General features: G+C 51.2%; 3 protein-coding genes and 1 pseudogene across 3 annotated transcripts; 2 read left to right on the forward strand and 2 right to left on the reverse strand.

Moving 5' to 3' along the window:
• Positions 1-120: 120 nt before the first annotated feature.
• On the forward strand, positions 121-1,707 carry SAPIO_CDS10504 (uncharacterized protein; the record flags this gene model as incomplete). Its single annotated transcript, XM_016784086.1, has 3 exons — positions 121-353; positions 418-603; positions 678-1,707. 3 exons carry the CDS (start codon positions 121-123, stop codon positions 1,705-1,707), a joined length of 1,449 nt encoding a protein of 482 aa, XP_016638913.1.
• A 611-nt stretch (positions 1,708-2,318) lies between these two features.
• Positions 2,319-3,121, forward strand: SAPIO_CDS10505 (ThiJ/PfpI family protein; the record flags this gene model as incomplete). The annotated part of the gene is made up of 2 exons (XM_016784087.1): positions 2,319-2,859; positions 2,925-3,121. 2 exons carry the CDS (start codon positions 2,319-2,321, stop codon positions 3,119-3,121), a joined length of 738 nt encoding a protein of 245 aa, XP_016638914.1.
• Positions 3,122-3,531: 410 nt separating this feature from the next.
• Positions 3,532-4,698, reverse strand: SAPIO_CDS10506 (annotated as a pseudogene; the record flags this gene model as incomplete).
• Positions 4,699-6,835: 2,137 nt separating this feature from the next.
• On the reverse strand, positions 6,836-8,305 carry SAPIO_CDS10507 (uncharacterized protein; the record flags this gene model as incomplete). Its single annotated transcript, XM_016784088.1, has 5 exons — positions 6,836-6,870; positions 6,969-7,369; positions 7,459-7,652; positions 7,726-7,822; positions 7,983-8,305. The coding sequence occupies 5 exons, from the start codon at positions 8,303-8,305 to the stop codon at positions 6,836-6,838; spliced, it is 1,050 nt and encodes a 349-aa protein (XP_016638915.1).
• Positions 8,306-11,200: the final 2,895 nt, after the last annotated feature.

Genomic DNA, 11,200 nt, shown 5'->3' on the forward strand with positions numbered 1-11,200 from the left:
CCGCCGTCCTCGACTCCTTCTTCAGTGACGTCGAGGAAAACTCGGCCAATCCAATCCTTTTCTCTCCAACCTCAGTTTAATCTTGACTCTGCAACATCACTGCTCTCAGAATTCCGATCCATGCTAGCATACTTCCCATGTATCACACTTGGCGCGGACGAGACGGTCAAGTCACTTGCTCGGGAGCGACCGTTTGTCTTGCTGGCGATTTTGGCCTGCACAAGTGGAAACCGCAGCATTCAGTGTCACAGACTTTACGACGAGGAGTTTCGAAAGGTGCTGGGGCTAAAGGTGGTGGCAGGCGGCGAAAGGAGTTTGGAATTACTTCAGGGCTTGCTGATATATTGCGCCTGGTGAGTATCGGGCTATCGGCTCGCCTCCAATGTAAGTTCGAAATGCTGACCTGACTCTTCATAGGTACCCTTTTCATCTCAGACCCAAGGATAAGCGGACCTATCAGTATCTCCGCATGGCGATAGATCTTCTCCATGATCTCGACCTCGACAAGTGCTGCGACGATTGCAATGAGCAAGACGTCGCGGTGACTTCCGGACAACTTGATGGTATAAGAGCGTATCTTGGTTGTTTTTACATTGTTACGACGTATGAGTTCGACATCCTTCCGAGATTTAATCAATTCTCTCTCTGAGAAACCGGCTAACGCCATTCTTTGACAGATTCTGTCCCATTTGGCCAAGGGCGACATGGACGACACTCAACTACACTCCATGGACTTCCACCTGCTGGTCGGCATTGCTGAACCATTCCTCGCGTCCCGAGGATACCACTCTCGCCTGCCTCGCAAGAAATGTATACATTGGCCAAGAAGCGTCCAGAGTGTCAAAGCGATCTCAAGGCGACGATCGAGAACCGCAGCTGCTACTGCTTGGTCTTGAAGCTCAGCTGCGCGACTGGCAATCAAAGATCCCCAGCGATATTGCCACCTCTGCCCCAGTTCTGCTTAGCGCCCTATTCGCAGAAATTCTCATACACTGCAGTGTTCTCATGACCTTCCCAGCACAGAGGGCCTCGTGCCGGCCGCTGAAACCCGACGCCGACAAGGTGTCCCACGCAATCCCGCTAATACGGAGATTTTTCGAAATAGCAGCCCAGTTAGATCACGGTCACTTCTCAGCGCTTGAGTGGGCCAAGCTGGTTTCTTGCGTCATCCTGGGCACGAATCTTTCGTTCCCATTGAAGGAAATTTCCGGCTGGGATTACATGCAAGCCAGGAGTGAGCTTAAATTCCGCGAGTACTTGGAGCAAATCTGTGGCGGAGGCGATGCCGCAGAACAATCTGCGCCACAGGAGGGCTCATCCATAACCCGGCCCACAGATATTAAGTGCGCGAGCCGGGCCATTCTCAACGTAGTACTGAGAAAGTATAATGATAAAATCGAAAGGGAGAGGAAGTCCGACGAGCCCGGTAGGCTCGGGTGCCCGATGTTGGATGGCAGTGCAGACGAGTATCTGTACATGTGGGACGACAACACTCCAATGCTAATGCCGGCGATAGGTGACCAGGCAGATGTGGTATCTCTGGCCTTGCATATGGGCTCTGGCGCCGAAGCGTTTAATGATAGGGAACGAGCTCCCCGACCCGGCCATGGTGGGGCGGCGCAGGTAGACCCGCGCATCATGTATCACGACTTGTGGGCTACAATGACGTTAGGCTGGGGCGAGCGCGGACTCGATTCCCTTGGATGATTTCTTTGGTGTGATAGTCAGCCATAGGCATTTCCATATATACATGTAAAATACAATTTCTTGCGGCTCCTGATGAGATGAATGGATAAGCCGATGCTATTACGAAGTTGTGTCGCGTGTTTACCCTTCTTAAGATGGATCGACCCATCGCGCAAGTTCCGAGGGAAGAATATTATCGGAATTGGTAAGGAATTCGCGTCATGTACACAATCGTATTTCGCTTTTGTTGCTTCCCGCCTTTCCTTGTTATAGTACCGACGGGACTTTGCCTCGGAGTGATACTTGTGCCGGGATAATATCGCGAGTCTCCGAAGGCGTTCGGCACCGGAAGATCGATGGACCATCAGCCCAGCTTTTGGGAGAAGTAATAAAAAACTCGAAAGGTTAACCCCAATATCGCATCTCTTACCCTTGCGCACGAAGTATAATCCCCGAGAACGTCCGGAAGTAATCGAGTGCGACGAATCTATTCTGCTTTAATAAATCCTTTAGACGGCCCGGATTTTCACCCAAGGAAACAAGCAACATCAACCATCCCAATAGCGTTTAAACCCACCTTTGTATTCTATTGCCGTACATCTCCACAATCGACTAAAAATCTGTCAGCAGACATGGCAGACCCGAAGACGGTTAAAGTGGGTGTCTTGATTCCCGCGGAAGCTCAGCTCCTAGACACAGCCTGCGTCGACATTCTCGCCATGATGGGCAAAGATTACGTGGAGTGTCTCGAAGACCTGCCCAAACACCTTCTCCAGATCGCTCCAGTCGTCACGATATCATACATCACGTCTTCACCAGTGGACGCCCCGATGTGCTTGACAGCAAACATGAAACTTCACGCCACTCATCACATCGCTGACCCGGACGTGCAGCCGGGCAAACTTGACATCTTGCTGATACCGGGACCCGATCCCCGTGTCTCTTTCGAAGAACCGGTGTTGGAGTTCGTGAGGGGTCACTTCCAGAACAAAAGCACGGATATTCTGAGCGTCTGTACGGGGATCATGCTCTGCGGGGCTGCTGGTATCCTCGATGGACGCACCGCCTGCGGGCCGAGAGGCCTGCAGGCAGGATTGAAGAAAAAGTACCCCACGGCAAATTTGGTGGGAGAGAAATATCGGTGGATTCAGGACGAAAACCTCTGGTCCAGCGGTGAGTGTGTTGAAATTCGAGACGTCCTTCCGGGAAACCTGGTTCGCTAACTACCAATACTCTAGGCGGCATCACAAATGGGAATGATCTCGTGGCGGCTTACGCTCGTGCTGGAAAGCATTTCCCGGGACCGCTGGTCGAGATTATGTGCATGATGGCGGATGTGGGTGACCGAGGACAATCGTACTCCGAAGGCCAGACGGCATTTACGATCGGCTTTGTGTGGCAGCTTCTGCGGTCAATGTTTGTGAGGAAGCGATAACTGGACCACCAGGGAATTTTACTATCGTCTGATGATGTATCTAAGGATGGATATTACTTCCCCAAGGCGATTTGCATTAACAGGGTCGCGTGTACAAAGGTTTTCGATGTTAGATCTGGACGAGAGAGCAACTCAGTCACTCGTTTTGCTTCACCATGGGAAGAGCGGACATCACCAATGGGTAGACACAACGGCGTGGGAAAGAAAAGCAAAACAGCAATTATATAATCTAGGATGGAAGATGTATCGAGAATGCGAAACTGTGTGACCTGATCTATGATTCCTATGAATTCCCCTTTAACTCCAAGTCTCCATCAATATGCACGTATCGGTTTCGCAAACCCAAGAGTAAGATCCGGTCTCACACACGAGCAGCGCTTCTACCTTTGTATCCTCTCCAATCTAAGAGCTTAGAAGAGAGTAAAGACAGCACCAACGAGGGTCAGGGCCACAGATGCTGCCACGGAGAAGGTGTATCCGGAGGCAGAGCTATCGGCACCAGTAGCGCTCTGCGCGGCGTCGCTAGAACCCGAGGAGCTGCTGGAGCCAGAGCTGGAGCGAGGAGACGCGCCAGAGGTTGAAGAGGAGCTGGAGCTAGAGTCCGTAGTCGAGGCTTCGGGGGTCTCGAAGGTGGTGGGGCAAGTCAGGTCGAAGAGAGGAGTGGTAGAGAGATCCTTGGTGATAGCGAACTGCATCTTGTTGTCGGGGTTGGAGTCACGGAGGTTGTACCAGAAGGTGGGGACCTTGTTGAAGAGACGGCGGCAGCCGACCTCGTTCCAGTAGTACTTGGCATTCTCAACACCGGCCTCGGCCTGGTCCCAGGCGGGACCGCTCGAGGGCCAGCCGGTCTCGGTGACCCAGACGGGCTTGTCGCCGGCAGCAGCGAGGGTGGCATCGAAGGCACGATCAAAGAGCTGACCAGAGTTCTTGATGTTGTTGCCCTTGCCGTTCTCATAGTACGGGTACTCATCAACGCCGACGAAGTCGATGGCGTCGAGGACAGGCTTGTTGGTGGCATTGCCCCAGACGTCCCAGGTGTCGACGTGGCCGACGGGGACCTTGGCGAGGGGCGAGTCGGCAAAGGCCTTGCGGTAGTCGCCGATGAAGCCGACGAGTACGCTGGGGTCCGCGCCGATACCAGCCTTGTTCGTCACACCGGTGACAGAGTTGCGGTAGAGATCCTCGCTACCGATGGAGATACCGATAACAAGGTCGGTCAGCTTGGTACCGTACTTCTTGACGGCCTTTTGTAGGGCGCTGATCTCCTTATCGATGCTGGCGGTGCCGGAAGTCCACATGCCCAGCAGGACGTATGTGTTGGTCTCGATGGCGGCCTCGAAGGCCTCGATGGGGTCATCCTCGGAGTAAGCCTGGATGTTGGTGTAGAGTCGGACGGCGTTGAACTTGCCGGGGGCGTTCTTGAGGTTCTGGGAGGTGGTGAACTCGGCAACCCAGTCCTTCTTGAACTTGGCAGATCGGTCAACCTTGGTCGAGCCAGAGTTGAAGCCGAGGTAGTTGTCGGCAGCGGCGGCAGAGGCCACGAGGGCGGCGGCGGAGAGAGCGGCGGAGATACGCATATTGAAATGTGTTTTTGTTGGTAGAGATTTGGAAATGGATTAGGAGAATTCGAGATAGGTCGAGAAAAGAAGTTCGCGTCGTTCGGGAGATTGAAATCGTCGGACGAAGCGGAGCTGGAGGAGCCAAAAGAGTGACGTGAATGAACGTTTGGAGAGGGAAAAATGAGAGACAATGAATAATATAAATTCGACTCGGCGATAAATGAGTGACGGGAAGAACGAACGTTGATTTCTCCAAGATCAAGATCAGGACTTGGGAAGATTTTGGGATGAACTTGAGGCAAAAAGACGGTCCTGAAGCTGACGATTCTTTTTCGGGAAGGAGCGATGGGGAATGCAGCCCCATGTTGATAATATTATTCAGCATTCGAATACGAACATCCAAATTACGAGCGGTACAACTCGTCCCTGTCCTGGTACCACATTTTGCTGCGAATCCTGGCAATGCCCCTATTGCTGTCGAGTTGCCCTGGGGTACCTTGCATGTACCCGCGTTACCCCTGCGCCAAAATCAAGGAATTCCCGCCTCATTTCAGGGGCTCAGCTCGAGTGTGCCTGGCTGTGCCTGCTGTGCCATGAGGCACTAGGATTTAGGGGTCAAAACAGAACCACTTATTTCCCAGATCGCCGAAGATCTGGTAGGCTTACGCGACGTGATGTTTTCCTCCACAAACCACCTGCTGCCAGCTGTGCAGTTTAGTTTGTATTTGTTTATGCCATCTTGCTTTCCTGCTGCCTCCTTGGCGTCTCTAACTTTCTTTAGCGAGACGACGATTGATGTTTCGATGATCCAGAATCAAGGCTTATGTTCATATTCCGCCCCTTCAGGTTTCGAAGTACAATTCCTTGTCTCGATCAGTCCAGGGCAAACTCAAACTCTCCCTCCCTCAGAAACCATCCCTTAATATTGAGAGTGGAACTCAACAATCTCACCGCGTTTTAGCCAGGGGTTTTAGTGGGTGCGAGACCCACCATCCAAATTAGTCATTCACGTGAGTGGCCCTTGGGTCTAATCCATGCCAGACTCTTCCTCTCGTGGACATGGAGGGACATTGTGGAGTTCTTCGACAGGTTGGCTGCCAACATCCTAAAGTTTAGGATCAGGATCTTCAATGATAGGCCGGTAGCGTTCCTGGAAACCTCTTTGTTGGGAGAGGCTTCAGCGTTCATCCAGTAATAGAATTCTAAATAAAGATAAAAATCCCGACCGCATTCGAGAGGCGAGAAGTAACCCGAAACCGTTCTTAAAATGGTGGAGGCGGAGCCAAAGAGCAAGACGTCAATGTCTCAGTGCTACACATGAAGATAAGTTGATAAGATACCTCGTGCCGCCCACCTTCTAGGTTTCGATGGATTGCGGTGAATCCTTCCTTGATGGGGTTCCTTCTCTATGAGGGTGAATGATGGGCGGCTCCTTCATTAAATAGATCCCGAACTTTTTGACGGAGGCTGGGCATGAGAACTGATAGATTGAGCGAGCATAAGTTCCATGGAGCCGCTATATAGGCATAAGCATCCGGCTGCCCGCCGGATCGGCGGTGTTTGCTGTGTTGGACTTGTCTCTTTGAAGAGGCTAGGAAGATGGGGTCGCAAGCCCGATTCTCTCACTTGCGAGCTGTCGGCAGATGGGAATCTCTGACTAGTTCCTAGGAGCTGAGGTGGATCGGAGAGTACGTTCACATATTCAACTGTATTCATAGCGATACTTGTCGATCCTCAACAAACACATCGAACAATCAAGGCGCGATAATCTGTGACTGCCATTGCTGTATACATATACCTAGGGTCCAAACATCCTCGATTCTACTTAAATCTTAGGGAACGAATGTATTAGAAGAAAGCGCACTGCTGAAGGTGAGGTCCTCGATCAAAAGAAAGCATCAGAAATCTGTCGTGCCAAGAAGGCTCAAAGCCGGACAACACCCACGCCCCCGCCCCCTCTCAGAGGTCGGGACCGAAAACTCAGGTCCGAGGAGGAGATCGACGTCGATTTGGGGAATACTGTCCGGTGGACGCCCAGTGGCCAGAAAGAAGAAGTAAATTCTGTCACATTAACTACTCCAAGCAGACTTCAACATTTCAGGGGATCAATCTTGTAATATCGTCGGATAATCCGCCCTAGTGTCTGTTTCCCGATTTAACTCATGGGAACACCGGGGAGTTCGGTCAGCCCTAGAAGAAGATCGTTTGTTAGCATAACTTTCCTTTTCTCTTCCTTTCTAATATAGCCGTGTCACGGATATAGAAGGCCAGTGAGTGAACCGACTTACATCCATCCACATCCTCAAGAACAGTCTTCTCAATCGTGCATTTCTGTGCCTCGCTAATATCTTGAGACTTCTGGTTCCCGCAGGTGGCACTAAAGCAACCCTGGTCATCCATAGCTCTTTGGAGAGCATCATCCTTCCAGCCAAAGACGTAATCGCCGTGTTGCCCGTAGCCAGTGGGGTCTCCCGTGCTGAGCACGAACGGCTGGGAGCCGTCCTCGGGCCACTGGGACTTGTCGTTGAATCCGGTAGTGTCCCAAATGACTTCCAACATGAGCTGTGGGATCTTCACGGGGTGGCTGGCAGGGCAGTCCCCGGTGCTCAGGAAATTCGAAGGCCCCCTGCTAGGGTATGAAACGTGGTCTTGATGGTTGGCGCTGTCGAGATTCTTCCCATCCCAGCAACTGAAAGCTCGTTAGCATTTTAAGATTGATAAGGGCGTACGTAAGCAGGGAGTGAGACGAGGACGTGTCCGATAAAGGAAGTCACCTACGTTGGGTAAAGCACGTTGGACCTAATCCCGCCGAGACACGGAATGTTGGGGAAACCTTCAAAGTCCAGCCTATTATCGGAACATGGTGCCGCATTATCACCTCCGTGATTCGGACCGGAATAGCAACGGAAGCAGCTCTGGGACTTGTATAACGGCTCGCGTCTCATGGGGTCCCCAACCAACATGCGGAATCCCTAGACGAAGCTACAGTTAGGTGTTGTTGGTTCACAAGAAGACAGAATATTTTGGGATTAGGGAACGACATACAGGCTGGAAAGCAGTCACTGTGTTCTTGCTCGGAGCAATATAGTACACAGTTACACCACCTTTGGTTTGGGTGGTGAACCTGTCACCGAACAGCAGCCTAGAGACGTAACGATGTCAGCTGTCACCCTTCCGATATTCTCATCTTTTAATGGATAGACTTAGAGTCTCTGTCTCCAGTGGGGCCCAAGCCACCCAGCCACGCTGACAAAAGAGCTGCCTAAGGATAGGAACGTGCCGTCCTCAAACTGAACGCTTACCGGTTGGCCATTTGCGGAACACGCCTGTAAGACCCATTTCGAGCCTTGAAGTACACATTTGCCGTCCAATAGTTGGAAAAGTCGTCGGCAGGGCCGCAGGTCGTGCAGGTTGCCAGCTTGGATATGTCAGTCGACGGCATCGTGGCGTTGAACGCGTTTCCGCCGACCACCTGGTGCATGTGGGGAGTCGGAGCCTGGCCGGGATTGACGAGAGGGTCAAGGCGCTCAATGGTAATTTGCTCGCATCCGAATCGTAAGTGGTTCAGGCCTTGGAGAAACTGGGCCTCGACGGCCGCCACGAAGGCGAGAGTGGACAAACGCATCTTGGAGGCGTTATGAAGATGGTTGTTCAAGAACAAAGAGGCAGGAAATCGAGACCTCTGGAGAGTCAAAGCAAAAGGAAGGTCAAAGGCATGAGAAGGTAAGGAATCAAAGAATTAAATGGGGGTATTATGGCAGTTCATATCATCAGATAACTCGACGGCTCCGATCTCGTCCTCCATATTAATGCTATGCCTACAATGGCTACACACCACCTCAAAAGCCATTCAAATAATACATCAGCCATCTGACCGGTCATGACTATTAACAAGGCCTACAATACCTGGAAATATAGCTCATCCAGGGTAATTATCTAGGTTCGGCAGATTTCCCGCCTCCTGGTCCCGTAAACGTCCGGTTGGATGGGTAATAAACGTCAACCAACTCAGTAGTATGAAAATTCATCTAATTTAATCTGGCCTGTCCAATGAAAGCGTTGCATTCCCCGTCTTCTCTAGAGAGAAGCGGTCGTCGTCATTCTTATTCTTAGCCAGAAGTCTGTGCCCCAGAGATATCAGGGGAATGAGCTCAAACAATTCATCTCACGCTGAATAAGAACTCAATGGTGGTTGCGAATGAGACCATCTGATAGGCTCCCCATTCGATAGCGGGACTCAACGATGTTGAAGCGTCTTGGCCGCCGCATTGCTAAGGCCGGCCAATATGGGTCCCCGGACCCGAGGTCCGTCGTAGACAACCTCCGGTTTAAAGCCTTCCGGGTTTTGTGTGCATCAGAGTGCGAGCTGCTATGCCAACTTCCTACCTATAACTCTGGAAAGACAAAAGACACTAATTCTCAAGTACACTAATATTAACGCCTATATTTTTCTTTTCGCCATCGGGTCCATCTTTTCATCTTTTTCTGCACTGAGGCTAGAAACCTTCCCGGCTCTTCTTCCCCCTCACTCACTTGTCGCCGAGGAAGAATATCGCATTCGCAGAGTCCAGCATCCCAGAATGTAGGATGTTATCCTCTTTGATTCGCATCGCCGAAACGGAACTGATTTCCGCGAGCTCGGTCGCGACATCCAAGAGCGCAGCCAATTGTTCGATATCGGTGTTTGTTTTATTGAAGTACCGTTGAAGTTTGCGGAGGCTTTCAAGGATCATCTCAGCCTTGGACTTCCCCGCTTCCAAGATCCCTGGCAAAGATGTCTCCACTACTTCGTAAAGCTTCTTCCCAGCCCCTTCGCTTCGATTCTGCTAATTCGAGTGCGCCTTCTGCTAACCGAATTGGCGTGGCGACAGCGTCGCATTGTGCTTCTTCCCCTTCTATCTCCCGCGCCTTTTCGAGGGCGTCGTTAAGGACCTCTATAGCGTTTTTGAATTTTAACGCCTTCGTCAGGGTATTGCCTAATCGTATCATGCACATTACAGTGCTATCGTGAACGGGGCCAAAAACTCGCGTCTTCTTTTCCAGAGTCACGCGGTACACTGTGATGGCAATCGCCCAGCTCCCATTTTCAGTTAAGAAGTTGGCGAGGTCATCCAGCCATTCGAAAGGATGTACGAAGTAACTCCTCTCCGCTTTCCATTTTTAGCTTATCGAGTATTCGGGCTGTCTCCCTGATTTGGGGGGCAAGTCGTTTTGAATTAACTGACTTGGGAGTACTGGCAGCGTCCCACAAGAGCTGTATAGCGGCGGATAGAAAGTGATTAAACTCTTGCGGATCCCCCAGCCTGGTCCGGGGCCAAGATTAAGTGAAAGCTGTTGGGATAATTTCCGGAGCCAATTAGATTTCCAATGTTCCATCCACACCAACAACGTCGCGTAATGTGAATGATGTCCAGAGCAATTTGCATTTGAATGATTTTCCTCATGGACGCCACGAGGCCTTGAGTACATAACATCTGCACATTTGTTTACTTTCCCGCATTCTTATTGGCCATGTGGTAACGCCGGCCACATATCAACTTCCAACAGAAAATGATTGGGAGCTGAAATGTCATCCCAGAAGCTGGAACCTGTCGTATCCATCAAAAGTCCCGCTGTTTGATAGCAGTATTGCTGGCTCCGGTTGCGGATTTATCTAGAGTAAATCTTGGGAACCTATCGAATGGGCTTGTTCTATGGTGGTGATTATTGGAATTGCACTGCGCAGAGTAACGGCCTCAGAGACCGTTGGAATCGGGTCTTCAACCTCGGGCGGTACGCGAAGGTTGGGCTGCACCACGGGAAGAGGGGATCCTGGAACACCTCGCGACAGTAGGCCGAAACTGGGACCATAGCGGCAGAGTTATTATGGATATCTAGGCCATTCCCCCCTCGTGGCATTTCATTCCATTGCTCAATGAAGACGGGTAAGTGAACTATCTCTTCTTAATGATATTGGTCACTCTCTTGCCGCAGGATTCCATAGGAGCAAGGTATCCCCCGATAGCACCGGGCGGATTTATACTTTCCTTCACGGTGTTCCGTTGCCCAGACTTAAATCAGGGGCTCAATAGTGGCAATGTGATGACCTGAACAATCGCTCTTACCCATCGCATTCTAAATCGGTCGGTGGGTTTTCCGTATTACCTACGATACTCTTGGCTGGTTCTCATGCCCATGGGGGATCGCTAAAGCCGTAGGTTGTCTGTCGGCATCCCGAGGCCTAGGCATAGTCTGAAGAGCAGGCCTCGACGTGGCGAACATCCACGGTCCTTCGTCCCTCAGCCAACGGAGAGGCGTTCCACCATATATAATACAGGATCTCTCTGTCACACTATTACGAGATTCTGTCTCGGGGAATCTAAGACGGGGTCGATATTATCTTCGAGGGAACCAAGTGCCAAGAATATAACACAGGCAAGATCAAATAACTATGTACACAAGCCCCAGCAACACACCAATGTTCCCCATTTCTCGTCTCGGTCCGTCAATCGTGGAAGTGCACCTCCGCCAGAGATCACTC

Source organism: Scedosporium apiospermum (assembly GCF_000732125.1).
Source record: "Scedosporium apiospermum strain IHEM 14462 chromosome Unknown SEQ_SAPIO_0165, whole genome shotgun sequence".
NCBI classification, from domain to species: Eukaryota; Fungi; Ascomycota; class Sordariomycetes; order Microascales; family Microascaceae; genus Scedosporium; species Scedosporium apiospermum.